General features: G+C 39.7%; 1 protein-coding gene across 3 annotated transcripts in view; it reads right to left on the bottom strand.

Moving 5' to 3' along the window:
- st14 (ST14 transmembrane serine protease matriptase) overlaps positions 1–20,988 on the bottom strand; it is an 83,064-nt gene that overhangs the window by 33,798 nt on the left and 28,278 nt on the right. For all 3 annotated transcript variants that reach the window (XM_061952653.1, XM_061952662.1, XM_061952645.1), the window contains 7 exons: positions 20,705–20,862; positions 18,333–18,403; positions 14,162–14,334; positions 7,425–7,460; positions 3,594–3,822; positions 317–456; positions 147–250 (listed from right to left, as the gene is read on the bottom strand). In XM_061952653.1, coding sequence (XP_061808637.1) covers positions 147–250; positions 317–456; positions 3,594–3,822; positions 7,425–7,460; positions 14,162–14,334; positions 18,333–18,403; positions 20,705–20,862 — 911 coding nt within the window. The remainder of the gene's footprint in view (positions 1–146; positions 251–316; positions 457–3,593; positions 3,823–7,424; positions 7,461–14,161; positions 14,335–18,332; positions 18,404–20,704; positions 20,863–20,988) is intronic.

Here is a 20,988-nt window from a genome sequence, read left to right as displayed (position 1 = left end):
CTGCCGCAGCAGCCTGACAGATGAAGATAGAACAGGTACTGAACAGCTTGGCTTTTATAATGCTGCCTCAGCGTTTCGCTCATGGCAGGCTGATGGAGGAGGAGGAGGCCGATTCACATAAAGGAGGGGGAGGCATTGTTTCAAACCTTAATGGTCCACTTGCAGTCCACAGCTGGAGGATAGAAGCTGGGATGGAGAGGGGAGGTGAAGACTCCCGTGCTTGCAGAGAGCTCACCGCCACAGTGCATCACTGAAAACAATGTGTCACATACACACCAAACTTTGGTAAGATGGACATGAAAATGCGCTTATTTACCCTCAGATTTGGGGATGGCTTTGTACACCGCCTGGAAGCCGGGTCGCTGGACCTCACTGTCAGTTATCAGGTTGATTAGCATGATGTTACCAGAAGACACCACCTCCAGAGGGTTGGCAGGAGGCCTATGACCACACTTCCTGTGAAAAGCAATGAAGACAATGTGTCAAAAATATGAAAGTAACATTTAAGTACTTGGGGATTGTTATTGATGACAGCTCTTCTTTTAAATTTCACGTAGAAAAAGTTTAAATTGGTATTTCTTCTTTAGAAACAAGTCTTGTTTTTCCCTACAAGTTAGAAAACACTTGATTCTGACCACTTGAATGCTTTTTCTAGATTATGGAGACATGGTTTTTATGAATGCTCCTGACAATTTAAAAAAGTGGATATTTTATATCTCTGTGCCTTATGTTTTATTACTGGTTGTGGAGACCTTGCCCATCATTGCACTTTGTATGCAAAGACTAACTGATCATCTTTATCAGTATGCAGATTTTCTCGATGGATGGTTTTTATTTATAAATCACTTCTTGGTCTGGTTCCCCCTTATTTATGTTATTTTATGTGTAGAGACTCCTGTCACTACAGTTTGCAGTCACAGGACATTCTTGGTGTGGTGATCCCTTGAGCCAAAACAAGTCTTTGTAAAAAGAAGCCTTCAAAATTGCTGCTTTATGGTCATGAAATGAATTACGAAAGGATCTGAGGCTCCCTAAACTCAATACTTTGGGGGAATTTAAGGCCATTGAGATTGAGAATATGTTTCTATTGGGCACTGTACTTGCTTTTAAATTGTGTTGTTGTTTTTACATAATGTGTGTTTTATGTTTATGTTGTAAGTAATTTGTGCTTTTAACTATAGTGTGTGATTGCTACTGTTTGTTAAAGTTAAAGTACCAATGATTGTCACACACACTAGGTGTGGTAAAATTTTGATCTCTGCATTTGACCCATCCCGTTGTTCACCCCCTGGGAGGTGAGGGGAGCAGTGGGCAGCAGCGGTGGCCGCGCCCGGGAATCATTTTTGGTGATTTAACCCCCAACCCTTGATGCTGAGTGCTGTATTGATGGAACCTGTTTTTGCTGCCCTCTTGGCCAGGTCACTCTTGTAAAAGAGATTTTAATCTCAGTTATTTTTTTAGCTGGTTAAATAAAGGAAAATAATAATGAAAAAAAAACATTGTAGCATAACAATTTGCAAATGCGCATCTTAATCTGTGTGTTATCAAATATCCGTGTTAGTGTTGTAATTTGTGTCCATGTTAAGATTTGTGTGTGAGTGTGTGTGTGTATACGCGTGCATGTGTGTGTAAAAACAATCTCTGAATCTCTAAAATGGCATGTTCAATGAACAATTGTCACTACTTAAAAGCAAAATAAAAATGCATTCTTTTAAATTGTTGTGTATTGAAAATATTTTACCCACAATAACCTGATCAATCCCACGTGTCTTTAAATGCAGTGACTGATTAGTACAATATCACACATTCCCGTTATACACTGCTGAAATTGCATCCCAGAGTAATTCAGCTGTATTAAAAATAAAAATCATTAATTTTAAAGACAGAGTAAAGGTTTTGCAAATCAGAAATTGTGTGGGTTTTTTCAGGCCAGATTTGAAAATTTTTAGTCGTTTTTCATCTATACCCAAACTAATGTGGTCTATGTGGCGAACAAAGGGTTAAATGTGACTTTATTGCACCTTCAAATCATAAACTTTATCATAAATAATCTTTACATTACTTTTATACTCATTTTGGTTACATTGTTGTGTTTTGTTAATTTGCACAAATTATTCGATGATCATGACATTTCAAGTAAAACGTATTTGTCTTGTGTGGACTATCAGTATCGGTATATTAGTTCTCGGTGGTGAGTATAGGCAAATGAGGTGACGTAACAGACAATTGTTTTTACACGTAAAGATTGCTGCATGCACGCACAGATCTGCCACGGCAGAAGTGTAACAAAAGTCACGTGCATAAAACAGCCAATCGAGGGCTCCTCCTTCACAAAGAGTAAAACGTGGACGCACAGATTGTTTTACGCACACAGATCTAACCACAGACACACAAATCGCAACACAGACGCCCAGATTGTATTTTACACACACAAATCTAAACACAGACACAAAATAGAACACATGACTGGGTCACAATGCTCGGTTTATGTCAAGGTTCAAAATATTTGGTTAGGTTTGCCATGATTAGGAGAAGCTTTATGTAATTTGTTTGTTGTACACTGAACTGTTTCTATGTACAGCTAAAGGTGTGCTGAGAAACAAGTTGAGGGCCTCGCGTTTAGGCTTTAAGTCGTTTCACTCGCGACATCAATATAACAAACAAGATTGAAATTATTTAATTTGAAAATAAATCAATAAATACGCGGGGCGAGATGGCGGAAGATAAATAAGGAGAGATGAGATTGCTTTGGAGGAGATTCAAAGTCAAGCAAAGCGCAGTATTATCAAAAGTTCCAATACTGACGAGGAGTGTATGTGTGTGTGCGAGTGTGTGAAATAATGTCTTTAAAGACTATTATGTCCTGGCTCTCATAAAGCTGCTTGTCACCTTGGATACACCTGATCACTCACTACCATGTGAAAACGGTGTGAATTATACACATTACTTGTATTTGTTCAGAGAGGGAGAAGGCCTGCAGTTACAGCTAGTGTCGCATTCAATGGCCTCGTCCTGTTGGCAATCACATTGTTCCCTACGGACAAAGCGCAATTACACCCAGCTGTGTGGCAGGATTAAAGTTGGCATCCTTCATAGATTTGAAAGCAAAGGTCTTTATAAACCGACTCAATCTCACTAAGTTTGCGAATGTTAACAATAAATGCAGCGCTAAAGGCTCCAGGGCCAAACAGGAAAAAAAAAGCTGCTCTCAGAAATCCAGTGAAAGAATTCAAGTGGAACGTATTTTCCACCCACATCAAAACAACTTATATCCCTAAATCCCAGTGCAATGCTTTTGTCAAATAAAACGTGATTCCGTGTGATTGCCCTCTGGGAATGCTGTATTTCTTGTCTGATCTTCAAGAATAAATACATTAGGCTAATGTTGAGCCTTATTAAAACACATTTAAGACCAACAGAGTGAAACTTGACTAAAAAAAATTGGCGATGCTGTTTTACAGTCATAAATAGTCTGTTTAATGTCTTGAATTATAATTCATCTGCGGGAGGAGGCCATGCGGAAAAAGCATACAGCATATAAGATTGTGTGTTTTTTTTGCATCTCATTTGTGCGCTTGAACCATGTAACTTACTCTGTGATGGCCTGAGATTCATCTGGACTCAAAGAATCATAAATGGACACAAAGTCATCGGAGCAGTCGTCCTCCACGTAGAAGAAAGGGAACTTGACGGAGATGGCGTCTGTTGCGGAGGCTCTGATTTGCCACTGACAGCGAGAACTCGGGGGGTATCCGTTGGGGAAGCCCGGTGATGAAAACTCAGATTCTTTTCCTTCAGCCTCCAGTCGGAAAAAACACTCCTCTGGGAATCACATTGAGCACATGACAAGTACACACTTGACTTGAGCCACGATAAGTAGACTTGCAAAATCTCAAAGTACCAAAGCGTTCTTTTAAAAACTCTGCCTTTACGATGACAACCAGAGCAGTTTGAGAGCATGGAGATTGACCAAGGATTTAATGTTTGCAACCTGCTCCTTCATTGACAGTGACTTTGCTGTAGGAACTTAATGCCTGAAAGGAGGTAAAGACTACAAATTTTCAATTTAGATGGGAACAAAATCCATTTACTTACATAAACATTGTGGGTGTCCCAATACAACATTTTAACTTTCTGATACGTTATCGACTATTGAGCCTTAAGTATTTGCCGATACCGATATTGACCAGATACCATATCAGCACAAAACATTCATACTTGTATTATTTTGTAGTGTGGAATGTTAGAAAATGATTTAAACGGAGAACAATTGTAAGTATGAAAAACACTAACCTATTTATTAATAACCGTCTGAAATGCTTATGCTGTCTTTAAATTAAAGTGGAGGGGTATTTTCTGGACTATAAGCCGTTACTTTTTCCCCATGCTTTTAAAATCATGCACTTTATACAATGCCGTGGCTAATTTAATGATTTTAGTGTCACATGCCGCCAATACATTTTGCATAATCACATCAGACCAATGATGTGACAAATAGGTCAAGGTAAACCAATTACATTTTTATTTCACATTAAATCGATTGAAGTCACACAATCATTCAGTTAGCCGTAGGGAGCTAACAATAATGGTAACCATGGTAAAAAAAATTATCGAAAAACCGTGACTGATCACTGCATTTAGATAAACTCACCGACCGACTGGTGCCAGCTCGCTAGCCTAAATGCTAACTGAAAACAAGAGATATTAACATATTTACCCATTAAGAAACAACATACCATATTTTTCGGACTATAAGTCGCAGTTTTTTTCATAGTTTGGCCGGGGATGCGACTTATACTCAGGAGCGACTTATGTGTAAAATTATTAACACATTACCGTAAAATATCAAATAATATTATTTAGCTCATTCACGTAAGAGACTAGACGTATAAGATTTCATCGGATTTAGCGATTAGGAGTGACAGATTGTTTGGTAAACGTATAGCATGTTCTATATGTTATAGTTATTTGAATGACTCTTACCATAATATGTTACGTCAACATACCAGGGACGTTCTCAGTTGGTTATTTATGCGTCATATAACGTACACTTCAGCCTGTCGTTCACTATTCTTTATTTATTTTAAATTGCCTTTCAAATGTCTATTCTTGGTGTTGGGTTTTATCAAATAAATTTCCCCAACAAATGCGACTTATACTCCAGTGCGACTTATATATGTTTTTTTCCTTCTTTATTATGCATTTTCGGCAGGTGCGACTTATACTCCGGTGCGACTTATACTCCGAAAAATACGGTACCCCAATCTAAATTTACATAAACACATTGCTGTCTGAGTAAACAATTCAATTGTGCACATTGAACCTACAAACTGTGCTCCAACAGAGTGCTCGTTCTATACAGAGAGTAATACCGGACTATCTATATTGTGTTTTTAAAGGTTATGTAGCTGCTAGTTCCGAGTAGCTTATAGCCAACCATCTTTACCTTTTGTAAATGACTTCACTAAATTCCAATAAAAGACCAGACTTACAGTATGTGCTTATTGGAAGACATTTAGCTGTTAACTGGCTGTCCGGCTTTGTACAGTTGAAAGCACTGCAGGACTGCTGGCATTGGAGCACTTATATTGGAGATTTTAGATGCAAGCAGATACGGTACTTTCTTTTTGCTGATATCGGACCTATATCCATATCAGATCAGGACACCACTATTAAAAACAACAATTTACAACTTGTAGTGAATACATTTGACATAGAAGCTACTGGACATGTTAAATGTGATTGTCCATGTTAAATTTAAATGACCACATGTGCAATCGAATCAGGTCCGAAAGAAAATATTGATGAAATGAAATAAGCCTTGAAGGAATAACAAATAAAAAACAGACAAACACAACCAAATTTTAAATCATGATCTAAATATGATTATAGTTTGGCTTCATTTTGACTATCACTACTAGTTAAACTATATTACATTACCGGTACTTGGGAATCGATATCAGTGCTCTACGGTACTAATTTTAGGTGCTCTTGTGTGTGTTAAAAAATGTTAATAGTTTAGTAATTGCATCTCAATTTGAGTTTCCATCTATCGATCCATATTCTTCCGCTTATCCAAAGTCGGATCGCGGGGGCAGCAGCCTAAGCAGAGAAGCCCCTTTCCCTAGCTAATTTGTTCAGCTATTCCTGGGGGATCCCGAAGCGTTTCCAGGCCAGCTGGGAGACATAGTCCAGCCAACATGTCCTGGGTCTTCCCTGTGGTCCCCAGCGAGGCGTTTGGGGGGCATTCTGACCAGATGCCTGAACCACCTCATCTGACTCCTCTCGATGTGGAGGACCAGCGGCTTCACTTTGAGCTCCTCCTGAATGACAGAGCTTCTAACCCTGTCTCTAAGGGAGAGCCCAGCCAACCCGATGGAGGAGTCTCATATGGAAGTATTATATAGTAGACTTTGCATGTAATTGCAATTTCGAGACATTATATGGCATTGGTGTATACACTACAGTGTTGCATAGCAAGGAAGTAGTCTTAGCCATCAAGTTGAATGTGCCAATCCTGTCTTTTGTTGTGCCCTACAAAGTAAGTGTTGTACTTATTACACACCAGTTAATGCTAATCATTGTCAAGAGTTACTTGCTTTGTTGGCATGGAAAATTGTAACATTACCAAGAGGCAGTTTGACTTAGCCCACTCCGAGTGCTGCTTGAGTAATTGTTTCCTCGCCAAGTGTTTAAGCTGGTGTTAAGTCTGCAATAGGACGTGATGTCACAAGCAACAATAGTGTCAAAATATGGCACTGTAAATGTAAATTGATACCAGGTAGTACTGACGGAATTTGGTCGATGCCTTTAAAAGTAGCGGATTCGTTACCCATCTCTTAGTACATTATGTATTTTGTATTATTTACATTCAGTTTAGTATTTTGGACACTGTGTGGTGCATAATGGATTTTCAATATATTTTCTATTCTCTACAGTGAATTACTGCAAACTACAACCACAATAATGAATACATTGTTCAATAATAACTCTGACAATGTCGATTAATTATAGCTGAACATTATTTGTCCAAACAGGCAAAAATGTTGATACAATTCTGGATCTGGATAAACTGTGACAACATAAGTACAAATGCATCCTTTTTTATTGTAAATCTGTACAATTATTAAAATATTAAACTGTTCTTCTGCAAATGAGGCTAGAATTGTTTTTATACAAAATACAGATTCAAAGAATAAGGAAGTATCATAGCCCTAAGCCTAACTGCACAGTTTGAGTAGAACATACACGGTGTCAGTCAAGTCTCGTAGCCAAATAGGAAATTACAAATATGAGTGATTAAAATGGGAAAGGTTGTACTCACTGGCTCAGTTTGAGTAGAACATACACGGTGTCAGTCAAGTCTCGTAGCCAAATAGGAAATTACAAATATGAGTGATTAAAATGGGAAAGGTTGTACTCACTGGCTCGGGGGTTCCTGGCCATGCGAGCGTCGGTGACTAGATGCAACCAAAAGGAAAGAGAGAGTGTAAGAATCAAGTAAAAGGTGGGACTACACCAAAAACGCTAGGAGGCAGCTAGATTTTGATGCATGAGTCTAAAATATTTAGGTTTGCACATTTACTGTTCCATCTCCCAGCCTTTAGAGGAACCTGCAATGCTGTGTATAGCTCATTCTGGTGCCTCTCACCTTGCCTTAAAGCAGCAAGCCATACATCTCTGCCTAAGTAATTGCGTCAGCAACATCAAATCATACCTGCAGAAATCATTTTTAAAACAGCCAAACCCCTCTGAGTCACAAGGTCAGCACCTGGCTAGTGGCCAGGATGTGGACAAATGCAACGTGAATACCAGGAAGATAGAATGAAGAATAATGTGTGTCTCCAACCAGGCCAGGCCTTAGCTAATAGCATTAGAGGATCCAAAGTGTATGAATGCACCATCTCAGGTGCAGTACAAGCAGAGAGGCTTGCAGAATGGCTTATCTTATCAGCAGAACTGGAAGTGAGCTCCTTGAATGCAAAGCATACTGCACAGAATTGCAATGCTGATAGGGGATGACAGCCAGCTTATTCAGCTCTGCATTCTCAGTCTTTTATATCTGCTGACTGCTCGGGCTCAAATACAGCGGGCGCATACGCAGGCTGACACTGCTGTCATAGAGCACAGATTCCTTTTTTTAATAAGCAGCTACACTGACCACAGATGTAAGTTTCCATTTTTGTGTGGCTGGTCAACTATTTGTTTCCCTATCACACACAGTACGGTCTAACAAAGTCATCATCTCACTAGGCATACAGGCAAGATCTCGGACGGTTACTGCAATTATTTAAACTGTAAGGGCCTGATCTACTAAAGGTTGGTGTGTCTTAAACCACATGCAAACTTGATAGCGCACGCAAATCTAATCTACTTAGCCTGTGCGAAGGGAATCTCTTAGGTGAGCAAAATAAGGGGTGCAATCCACTTAGTGTGTCGGTCTTTATGAATATGCAAAGTATATGCTGATCATCAGAAAACCCACAGTACTGGGAGGAGAAGATGCAAATAAAATCATTCCGCATGCGAAATGTGATTTATCAAGACTAAAACTGTTCTGTGGTCGCTATTTTGAATCTTTATTTAGCCCGTCTGAAGTCTATATGCAAACTAGTACAAACATGGCTATAAGAAAGGAGAGGGATTGCGCTGCAAAGACAGCTAGACAGAGAATCCCCTTGTCCTATGTGAGTGTGAACATATTCTGAACTCTCAAAAAAAAAAAAAAAAAGACATGTATTCAGCAAAATTATTTTATAAATTGTATATCTGTTTGATGACATAAGGGGCTGATTTAAAAAAATTAATTACGGTATTAATTACCTATAGAGCGCACCAGGATATAAGCAACCACAAAATTTTAGAAGAAAAAATAATTTGTTCACATATTAGATGAACTAGACTATTATCCGCAGACATATACTGTACGTTGTGAAATGAGATATTTACACTGTAAGATTCTGCAAATGTTAATTTACAAACCTTAATTGTTTCCAATTGGTGTCTGTAACACGGCAGCAAAACGGCTGATCAAACAAAACAGAAGTCGTGGTCATGGACCCACTAGCTGCGGAAGCTAACTCTCCAATCAGCTAAACATACTCAATAACTCTAGTCACATTTTGGTGGGTTTACTGAGGAATTTGTGAAAATGGAACAATACAAAAATAATTCCATTGTAAGGTAATAATACTGACACAGACACTCATAAATGTGATAGCATATTAGCTAATACTAACGACGCCAGCGTCATTGCATTACTATAACACGCACAAATATGCATGAAAACACTGTTACAGACATCACACATGGGACGGTTTAGTAAGCATAAACAGTTTTAGTCATATTGTAAAACTTACAAACGTTGCTTGAAGTGATGAATGAAGAATCCATACGAGTAGAAACGCTATGGACGGCGAGAAGACTGAATGGCCAAAAAAAAAAAAGCACTTCCGGTAAATGGAATAACACTGCAGCACCTGTTGTGGGCAAACTCGCCCAAAAGATAGCGCCAAAGCACAAACAAAACACCCTCAGAGTTTTTTCTTGTTTTTTTTATTTATATATAATTATTTTTCTTATGGCCGCCAGCAAGGAAAAATCTATTAATTAGCCACTCTTTTTCTTATAAGCTGCAGGGCTCAAAGTGTAGGAAAAAAATAGCATCTTATAGTCTGGAAACTACGTTAATTTGTTTCAATGTCTGGCTGCATTTTCTTATGATGGCCTTTGTTTTATATATTTTTTGTACATTTCCTATACATTTTCTTACATTATTGCGCAGCGGTTCTGTGATGGTCCACCGTCTCACCACAAAGCACGCCTTCAGCGTGCTACAATAGTTTATGTTGTCCAGATTGCAATTTTATATTGCCAAAAATGTTTTACAGTTTATAAATGTGGGTTGCTTGTTCAACATTGCAAAAACCCCACAGGTTGGAGAGCATAATAACATGAATGTGCAGGGAAATGAGTGTTTCCATTGGCACGTAATGCCGGAAGTACACGCAAAATCCTTAATTAAATAGTGCAATCTGTGCCACTTTTGCACTTATCAATTGTACAAGCAGTCTTAGTGATGGACCGTCAGGGCCAGCAAGGCCTTCTCTGCTGACCCAACAAATAATGATGGTAAATAGATAAGTTAATTTACTTTCCCTAAATATATAAAAGTATTCATCATGTACTCTTCATGTCATATTAAGCTCCAGTGTTGCTGTTTTTACATTATCGCTTTTATCCAATCAGAATTCAATAAAAGTATTCATCATGTTCTCTTCATGTCATATTAGGCTCCAGTGTTGCCGTTTTTACATTATCACTTTTATCCAATCAGAATTCAACTTGGTTGTTGCCAGCGCGGCATGAAATCTGCCAAAGGCCTTCGTCAACAATGCAGCGGTCTGTGCAGTGTAGGGAAACGGGGCACATACAGTTGACAGACCGTTGCGATAGCCAATCAGATCACGAGCGGTTGACAGTAGGCCTCCTAAGTTGCCACACATTGAACGACTCACAAGTGAGTATCGAATGTCAAATTGTGAGTTTCAAGAGCAGGCAATACTATGCAAATCCACAGAGCCACACCAGACCAACACTCGGCTAGCAGAGAAATCTGATATCTACTCACTTCTTTAACCCATGATGGCCGAAGGAGAGCAAAACGTTGATTAGGTTGCAGATATATACTTGCAAGGCCATTTTCAAGAAGGACATTTCAAGAGAAGCTAGATTTCGTGAGACGAGGTCGGTTGACCCCCGAGCTAGCTAACCTGTCTCAACCGGTAAGAAGGTCCGCCACTTCTAATCGAATCAACCAACTATAAAAGCGGTACCCCTGCCTTTCGGCTTCCGATTGGTGCTGCAAATTGTGAGTTCAAATATTCACTGAAAGCCTCGCACAGCCTCCAATGAGTCGTAGTAGATCACACGTAACACGCCCAATCATAGTACATACAATGTTATAGTTTGTGTACGCTATTTAGCAGGTGTTATTTGGACCTTTGTAGATCAGCCCCAAATGCGCTAATTAACCTCTTACAGCCACATTGCGTCTGGTCTACAAAAGGGAAATAACTACCGAATCAGGTAAAAAAAAATATTGGCCTTGTATATTGGTCAGCATCCAGGAGCTTTATTGACTCATGCATGCACTTCAAAATGTTGGTTGTTTAAGTCAGCTTTTGGTCAGTCCCTCCAGGATTTGGCTGGCTTATGTTGTAGCCTACAAATCTCTGAATTGGCAGGAGCTTTTCAAAAAGTTACGGCAAAAGTTGCATGTTTTGAGGCCATTTCATCAAATTGTGATTTTACGAATTTTTCATCAATGTTTTAAGCGTTCTTTGTAACCTTAACTACAAAAGCCCAGGAGTTAAACAAATCTAACAAAATATGCTTTGTTTGTACAAATGTGTGCATAGTTTGGAAAACAAATACAGAACTGATTTTTTAACCTGTTTTACTATAATGGTGTAACAGAACCTACAGTTGTGGTCAAAAGTTAACATACACTTGTAAAGAACATATTTTCATGGCTGTCTTGAGTTTCCAATCATTTCTACAACTCTCATTTTTTGTGATAGAGTGATTGGAGCACATACTTGTTGGTCACAAAAAACATTCATGAAGTTTGGTTCTTTTATGAATTTATTATGGGTCTACTGAAAATGTGACCAAATCTGCAGGGTCAAGAGTAAACATACAGCAATGTTAACATTTGGTTACATGTCCCTTGGCAAGTTTCACTGCAATAAGGCGCTTTTGGTAGCCATCCACAAGCTTCTGGTTGAATTTTTGACCACTCCTCTTGACAAAATTGGTGCAGTTTAGTTGGTTTTCTGACATGGACTTGTTTCTTCAGCATTGTCCACACGTTTCAGTCAGGACTTTGGGAAGGCCATAAAACCTTCATTCTAGCCTGATTTAGCCATTCCTTTACCACTTCTGATGTGTGTTTGGGGTCATTATCCTGTTGGAACATCCAACATTGCTGTGTGTATACTTTTGACCCAGCAGATTTGGTCACATTTTCAGTAGACCCATAATAAATTCATAAAAGAACCAAACTTCATGAATGTTTTTTGTGACCAACAAGTTTGTGCTCCAATCACTCTATCACAAAAAAATAAGAGCTGCAGAAATTATTGGAAACTCAAGACAGCCATGACATTATGTTCTTTACAAGTGTATGTCAACTTTTGACCACGACTGTAACATTCAAGTAGACACTGAATTGCAGCAAAGCACAGTAGAAGCAAATTGTCAAATAGTGTACAGTATTGGAAAAAACAACAATAAAAACTATCTAGACATTCTCTGTGTATGTTTTACAGTTGAAAAGTGCATGTTAATTGTAATTGTTTATGTTACAACATATTGCAGTGGTGTGACCGTGTATATTAAACTGGTCTTTAATTTTGAAGGGAAGACTTCAGCAGCTACAGGAAGTTTTCCTGAACGAAAAGGAAATATCAAAGTTATCTAATATGGTTGTTATAAAATAACTTTAATTTGTTCTGTTAAGACACACGTAAAAAAATACAACAAATTTGCGGGACACAGCTAGAATGATTCATCAACATGCACCATCACAATGTAACGAAAAATGGCCATTGTTGGCCAAATTTGTATCATTTATATAGTTTATATCGAGCAACCCTATTAGAGCATATTTTGCATACATCATTGGCCGATATTAGGTTTCACAGTAAGTCTTGTTTATGTTTTACACAGTGAAGTATGTGTCTTATTTTTTATTATGTTGTGGGGACAAAGATATTCATCAAGCAATACTTCCGCCTCCGGGTTAAGGATAAACCTTAACTTAAACCTACTCAGTGGCCTAGTGGTTAGAGTGTCCGCCCTGAGATCGGTAGGTTGTGAGTTCAAACCCCTGCCGAGTCATACCAAAGACTATAAAAATGGGACTCATTACCTCCCTGCTTGGCACTCAGCATCAAGGGTTGGAATTGGGGGTTAAATCACCAAAAATGATTCCCGGGCACAGCCACTGCTGCTGCCCACTGCTCCCCTCACCTCCCAGGGGTTGATCAAGGGTGATGGGTCAAATGCAGAGAATAATTTCACCACACCTAGTGTGTGTGACAATCATTGGTACTTTAACTTTTAAACACTGCTACCAACAACGTGGCAGCTAATCTTGGCGCTACTGTATCGTCACTGCAATAATTAAGGTGACCAACTTCTGCCAAAACAACTTTTTGACTAACTTTATTTTCAACTTCTGCCTCATCAATAACACATCTCCACATTAGTGAGCCTTTGGTGAGAACGATGTGCAATTACAGCGTGGACATGCAATGCTAACAACACGGCTAATGGTCTTAGTTGCGACTGTCAAGTTGACCAACTTTAGGCAGAACAACTTACTGTACACCCGTGGTTTTAACACATGGAAGCCCAGTTCTAATTTTGAGGAATTACCAAAGTATTTCCACACAATGGCAGTGTTGTACTTGCCGGTCAACGAACATGGTAATGACGCTTGGCGGATCCTCTGTGTTATTGGTGAGTAGAATGCGCTTAAGACTACTATATTGGGTAAATCAAGTGTAAAGGTGACTAAATGGGCTTCCAATTGGGACCCCATCCTCTGCGGTTTAGGTACATAAATACCCGTAAACACCCATAAAGCACAGTGTGGAGAGTGTTGTGACATGGACTTCTTTCATTTGTTTAGGTCAAGGTTCAAAAGCACTGGTTGACCAACAATGAGAGTACATTGACTACCTGAGAAAATTATTTTGGGAGCTCAACTAGTGAATTGTCCACCACCATACACAACAGACAACTGAGAATTTGGGGGCTGTCCTAGAGGACTATATTGTGGAAGTCTGAATCATCCATCATCAATATCAATATTCTTGGCAGAAAGTAATATAACTCTAGATATGCAACACTCTATAAGCTTATTGGCACATCTAAAGGCAGTCCACCAATATTAAAAGTATGAGTATTGATTTTTCTGTATTACATTAATCCTTCCAATCAGAGTATGACTTGGATAAATGTGCATGTCGAGAAGCTGAAAAATGTGCATGTCGAGAAGTTGAAGGTCTATAAGGTCGACCTCCGCCAACTCATGACTCAAGTATTAAATGTCACAATGTCAATATAATATGGCCACTTATGTGATACTTACGTGTGGCTGTGATTTCACTGATCTTCATCTGGCCGGTAGTCCTTTGCCTTTGCTGATCTTTTATTCCATTTTCCAGAGTCTCTAACACCAGCTCCTCTGACAGCTCTGGCACAAACTCCAGGTCCTCCGCTGGGATGTCAAACTGGGACCAATAGTAAGCTATCACACCCTCACTGGGGTATACACAGAGAAAGTGCAGCCATTCAGTACCAGGTTGAAAGATTTGTGAAGTGTGAAGTGAATTATATTTATATAGCGCTTTTTCTCTGGTGACTCAAAGCGCTTTACATAGTGAAACCCAATGTCTATGTTACATTTAAACCAGTGTGGGTGGCACTGGGAGCAGGTGGGTAAAGTGTCTTGCCCAAGGACACAACGGCAGTGACTAGGATGGCGGAAGCAGGGATCGAACCTGCAACCCTCAAGTTGCTGGTACGACCACTCTACCAACCAAGCTATACCGCCCCACTTTGATTTGGGAGGAAGCCTGGATTAGCGGGGGAATTGGATTGCCAATAAAGAGACCAAATGGATGAATAAATAAAACTACGGTAGATGGATCTCATGCTGATGCTGCCATCTAGCAGTGACTTTGTCATACAGTGCTACTAAAGAATGACAAAAACAATACATTCCTGGAGTTAACGTTTGCAGTAATTTGAAAGGGTGAATGAATGACCAAACAAAGAACTTTACTTTGGTTAATTTGTTTTCAATGACTCTAAATCGACAGTGGCTTTTTTTTTTAGGGTGGGGACACAAAGTACAATCGCAGTCTTCATGCAGTCATGCATTTGGATTGGCAGACTTAAAACATTGTGGGTGGTTTGTATGAAGTTGCACATCCAAAAATGAATCGTTAAACAACACATCATCCATGAGATCTACCACCACACCACAGCAAAAACGACACATTTTTGCCTCCGAAAGAGTAGGGTGGAACGGGGTCTTTCAATATTAATTTATACGTCAAATTTTAGCTTAAAGGGCAACTGCACATATGTGAAACATGAACCCACATGCCTTTCCCTCCTATGTGTGTTCTAAATAGTGAAACATTGCTAGGAAAAGGCAGCTAACACTGCAGGTATATGGGGTCATCAAAGCGCTCTAAAAAAACACTACAAATGCTCCATTCACATGCGGTGACTTGCATATTAATCAAGCTATAGCAACATTGTTATTGTAAGAGCTAACACAGTAAAATCTACTTTTCTGGTGCACAGCACTCAAATGACCACTAGCCAGTGGTCAGCTAGCTAGCTTGAGCTGCTAATAACGTTGGTTGTGACCGGCTATCATATAACAAAGAAGAAGAAGCTAGGGTTGCTTCTGCTGTGTTTCCTTTGAGCTAGAAAAAGTTAATGTTGGGTTATAAATCAAGACCACTACCTATAATTGAAGAATGTAGCACCAAGTCGAGAAGTTGGTCAACTTTGACAATCCACACGCTACCAACTTGATACTATAAGGCTCTCAAAAAATGGAGTGCAGCATAAAACCATTGCAACATCGCTAGGAAGCATTTCTATCTGAGTAAGGATTATTCTGAATTTAAGAGCGGACATTGTAAGTCTTGGTTTATGCTCTTATTTGAAACGTTTAGCAATAGTGCTACATGGTAACGCTCCAAAGCTTTCAAAAAGTCTGCTATTCGTGGTAGAAAACACAGAAAGTCCTCTCACAGAACGCATAACAAATACTACCGTTGCTATGTGTTCTGTGAAATCAATGTGTCCAGAAAAGAAGTTAAGGTAATGTTTAAAATTACCCAAATACTGTTAACATTTCAGGTTATCATGAATTTGCCTGTTATTACATTGCTTACCGGTACATACTTATAGCATGTGTATAAAACGCTTGATGTTTTTGGATGGTTTTTGGAGGGCTTTTTAAGTGGAATAGATCGTATGCCCATTTCTTGCATTGTTAGCCACCTCCTACAAGCCGTTGTTCACTATTTAAAATGCAGAAAAAAGAGAGAGGCTTGTGTGCATGTAGTTTTTCTTTCCTTTAAGGTGGTCTTAAAGTAACAAGATAATTATCTACCGTTGACATTAACACATTGTGACAGTATTATTTTATTGTGAAAAATCAGTTTTAAAAAGGCAAGAAAACGGAAATAAAATTAGAAAGTTGATACATTTACAATTTAACGCAGTGGTTCACAATCATTATCTGTCTAGTACCCCTTAAGGGACAGAGATTTTTTGCATGTTCCCCCATCCCCTGAATGAAAATACTATTGAGAACCTGCTCAAAAAGGTTAATTATGGCTTCTTATTCATATACTTTTCAAAAGTTCTTGGAGCAGTCTGACTGCAGATGACAGTCGAAACATGTCAGGAAAAAAATTCCATCTAATATACCGAAAATATTGTCTGACTACAAGTATATTTGAAAACTATTGAGAACCTGATAATACTTATTTACCTGTATGTGTCAAGCTGGTTGTTAACTAGTATTTGCTCCAAAACAAGGGCACATTCTACTCATTACCGTATTTTCCGCACTATAAGGCGCACCTAAAAACCACAATTTTTCTCAAAAGCTGACAGTGCGCCTAATAACCCGGTGCGCTTTATTACGATTCATTTTCATAAAGTTTCGGTCTCGCAACTTCGGTAAACAGCCGCCATCTTTTTTCCCGGTAGAACAGGAAGCGCTTCTTCTTCTACGCAAGCAACCGCCAAGGAAAGCACCCGCCCCCATAGAACAGGAAGCGCTTCACCCGCCCCCATAGAACAGGAAGCGCTTCACCCGCCCCCGGAAGAAGAAGAAAAAACGCGCGGATATCACCGTACGTTTCATTTCCTGTTTACATCTGTAAAGACCACAAAATGGCTCCTACTAAACGATCCGGGTCATAAAAAGACGCAATCTCTCCATCCGCACACGGATTACTACCGTATTTCACAGCAACTGAACCGCACTGTGGAACGGGAGCACGTACGGTGAATATTCGCTCCACAGGGAATGAGAAGTCATCCTTCACTGTGGTTCTAGCTTGCCATGCTAACTTCCACTCATGGTGATATTCAAAAGGAAGACCTTGCCAAAAGAGACCTTTCCAGCCGGCGTCATCATAAAAGCTAACTCGAAGGGATGGATGGATGAAGAAAAGATGAGCGAGTGGTTAAGGGAAGTTTACGCGAAGCGGCCGGGTGGCTTTTTTCACGCTGCTCCGTCCATGTTGATATATGACTCTATGCGCGCCCACATCACAGATGGTGTCAAAAAACAAGTGAAGCACACAAATACAACACTCGCCGTCATTCCGGGTGGATTAACCAAAGAACTCCAACCGCTGGATATTGGTGTCAACAGGGCATTCAAATCACGACTGCAAACTGCGTGGGAAAAATGGATGACCGAAGGCGAACACACCTTCACTAAGACGGGCAGACAACGCCGGACAACATACGCCAACATCTGCCAGTGGATTGTAAATGCCTGGGCAGATATTTCTGTCACAACTGTGGTCCGAGCTTTCCGGAAGGCAGGATTCACAGAACTGCTGCACAACAACAGCGACACTGAATCCGATGATTTCGAAGAGACGGAGCCCGCCATTTTGGAAGCCACGCTAGCGCAACTTTTCAATTCGGACACCGAAGACGAAAAATTCGAAGGATTTACCGGTACGAATGAAGAATAACTTCAGAAAGTGAGCGCTATGTTTATTTTGTGTGTTGTGTGTTGTGACATTAACGTTCGAGCAACATTACCGGTATGTTGCTATTGCTCTACACCATTTTGAATTTTACTATGTTTGTGATTGCACATTTGTACATTTTGGGACAGAGTTGTTAGAACGCTGGTTTTCAATATATTATTAAAGTTTGACTGAACTATCTGACTGTTTTTTTGACATTCACTTTAGCGCAGCGTTTTTTTGACATTCACTTTAGCGCAGCGTAGGCGCGGCTTTTAGTCCGGGGCGGCTTATTGGTGGACAAAATTATGAAATATGTAATTCATAGAAGGTGCGGCTAATAATCCGGTGCGCCTTATAGTGCGGAAAATACGGTACTTTATTACCTAAAGTAGTCACAGTAAAACCAAGGGCTATGTTTTCTTTGTCAGATTTCTTGTTCAGCCTGCTGATTAATTTGAGCACTGCTGCCACCTAGCACTGGGCTGGTGTGTCATTCAAGCATGAACAGAGTACCTGAACGCTGTGACCACAGACTTTGTGTAGTACGTAGCAAGGAATGAATCTTTCTTGATGTTTTCCTCCAGCTGCATAGAAAAAAAATACATTATTTGAATGTTAATAGAATGAGTATGTTAATATAAAAACTTTTTTAATGAGAATGCTTCCAACAGAACTTGCAATTAACTTGTCTTGCCTTGAGCTGCTGCCACTCAGTACTTTGCTGTTCATGCGATACAACTGTCATTCTGAAATGACTGTACAATTGTCTAATCATAATGCCTGGATTGAGTGGAGTGCATTTCAAATAGAAAGTGACAGTCACGTTTGATTGAGACAAAAGGAGCGATTTAAGAGAGAATGGTGATAAAACTTAAAAAGAGGCTCAGGTTGTGCCATGTCGTGTGTGTATAGTTGTGGAACTGGTTAAACGTGTGTAGCCACATGTGCTCATTGGCACTTAAAGCAATAGTACAGAATATTTACTGTCCCGATGTCCTGATCAGCATTTTTGGCCTTAGAGTTTACACATTTTTGGCCTCAGATTTGATTCGATTTTGATTTACCGATCAGATGCTTTGACAATGTTATTATAGATTATTATTTTTAGAGCATATTCTATATCATTTATTTTCCAGACTAAAGCGCAGAGATCACAGCCTGAAGTATTTTTAAATGATAATAATAAATAAATGGGTTATACTTGTATAGCGCTTTTCTACCTTCAAGGTACTCAAAGCGCTTTGACAGTATTTCCACATTCACCCATTCACACACACATTCACACACTGATGGCGGGAGCTGCCATGCAAGGCACTAACCAGCAGCCATCTGGAGCAAGGGGTGAAGTGTCTTGCCCAAAGACACAACGGACGTGACTAGGATGGTAGAAGGTGGGGATTGAACCCCAGTAACCAGCAACCCTCCGATTGCTGGCACGGCCACTCTACCAACTTCGCCACGCCGTCCCCAATACGATGCCACAAGCTTGGCACACCAATCAGTTTTGCCCAGTCGTTTTTGCCCATTCCTCTTTGCCGCACCTCTAAAGCTCCGTCAGGTTGGATGGATGCGTTGGTTTTCATTCAGGCTGTCTCTGTACATTGGCAAATTCATCTTTCCCTCTATCCTGACTAGTCTCCCAGATCCTGCCGCTGAAAAAGAGTATTCCCACAGCTTCACGCTGTGGGGATGCTTGAGGTGCCGGGTTTCCTCCAAACATTCAAGCTTTGTCTCATCAGACAAGATAATTTAGTTTCTCATGGTACGAGAGTCTTTCAGGTGCATTTTAGCAAACATTTTGCAAAGAAATGCTTCTGCCTGCCACTCATACAGGCCTGATTGGTGGATTGCTGCAGAGATGGTTGTCCTTCTGGAAGGTTCTTCTCTCCACAGAGGAATTCTGTAATTATGCCAGAGTATCTTGGTGACCTCCCTGACTAGACTAAGATGAATGCAGCAATGTACAGAGACCTCCTGGATGAAAACCAACGCTTCACATCCAACCTGATGGAGCTTGAGAGGTGCTGCAAAAAAGAATTAGCAAAATTGCCCAAAGATAGGTGTGTCAAGATTTTGGAATCATATTCAAAAAGACTTGAGGCTTTGATTGCTGCCAAAGATGCCTAAACAAAGTATTGAGGAAAGACTGTGAATACTTAGTACATGTGATGTTTTAATTTTATTACATTTGCAAAACTTTCAAAAAAATACTTTTCACATTGTCATTATGAGGTATTGTCTGTAGAATGTTGAGGACAAAAATCTATTTTTTCATTTTGGAATGAGGCCGTAACAGAACAAAATGTGGAAAAAGAGAAGTGCTGTGAATACTTTCCAGGTGCACTGTATGTACACTAGATGACAGTATTAATTAATTGGATATAGTGAGTCAAAAACAATGTTATTCAAATTATCCATATCCATGTATTGCAATTGTACAGAAAGTGGATCAAGTTTGCTATTTTGTTTGAATTGTGTTGATGGAGAGTATTTTTGGTTTGTTGTTTTCAAAATAAATTTAATAACAAATGTCTTCCCACAGGCGAGTTTTTCTTTACTTCTTATGCCAAGCCCTTGCTAAATCAGGGTTCAGTTGGGTCTTTTTATTGTTGGAATGCTGCTTATGGCACAGGAATGGGACCAGACAAGCTGTTTCCTCCCACTCCGTTTGGACCATTAATGATTTGAGCAGAAATGTGTGCTTGTAAAGTTTTAACACGTTCCAATTACAAAAATAACGCATTGATAAAATTTATGAAATGACAAACATGTGCCCACTCAATACACGGCATACATATCAGTGTTTTATAGCTTCCGCCAGGTTTGATATTTGGTCAGATACGCATTCTGTCACTTGAACTGTGTTCTTTCAGCATCAAACTTACAATTGCCTCCAGACTATCTGCCAGTGCTTCAAATTCGGGGCTGCTGGTGTCCTCCAGCTGCTGGTTGTATTTGACATCTGGTAGCGTCATGTGACCACTGAACACGACCTCTGCAGGAGTTATCTGTCTACTGATGGCGGCTTCTTCGGCCTCCTTAACTTGAAGGTGACAAGACAATAGAGAGTATTTCAGCGCCAAATCAGTTTGTCGCCTTTATATGACAGAAGATTTTAAAGTGAAACCTTATTTTTAAAGCCGTACAGACTGATCTCAAGTTGAGAGGA

The sequence above is a fragment of the Nerophis lumbriciformis genome, linkage group LG04 (genome assembly GCF_033978685.3).
Source record: "Nerophis lumbriciformis linkage group LG04, RoL_Nlum_v2.1, whole genome shotgun sequence".
Classification (NCBI taxonomy): domain Eukaryota; kingdom Metazoa; phylum Chordata; class Actinopteri; order Syngnathiformes; family Syngnathidae; genus Nerophis; species Nerophis lumbriciformis.
The sequence above is the reverse complement of the archived record's forward strand: the minus strand, read 5'-3'. Positions and strand labels throughout refer to the sequence as shown.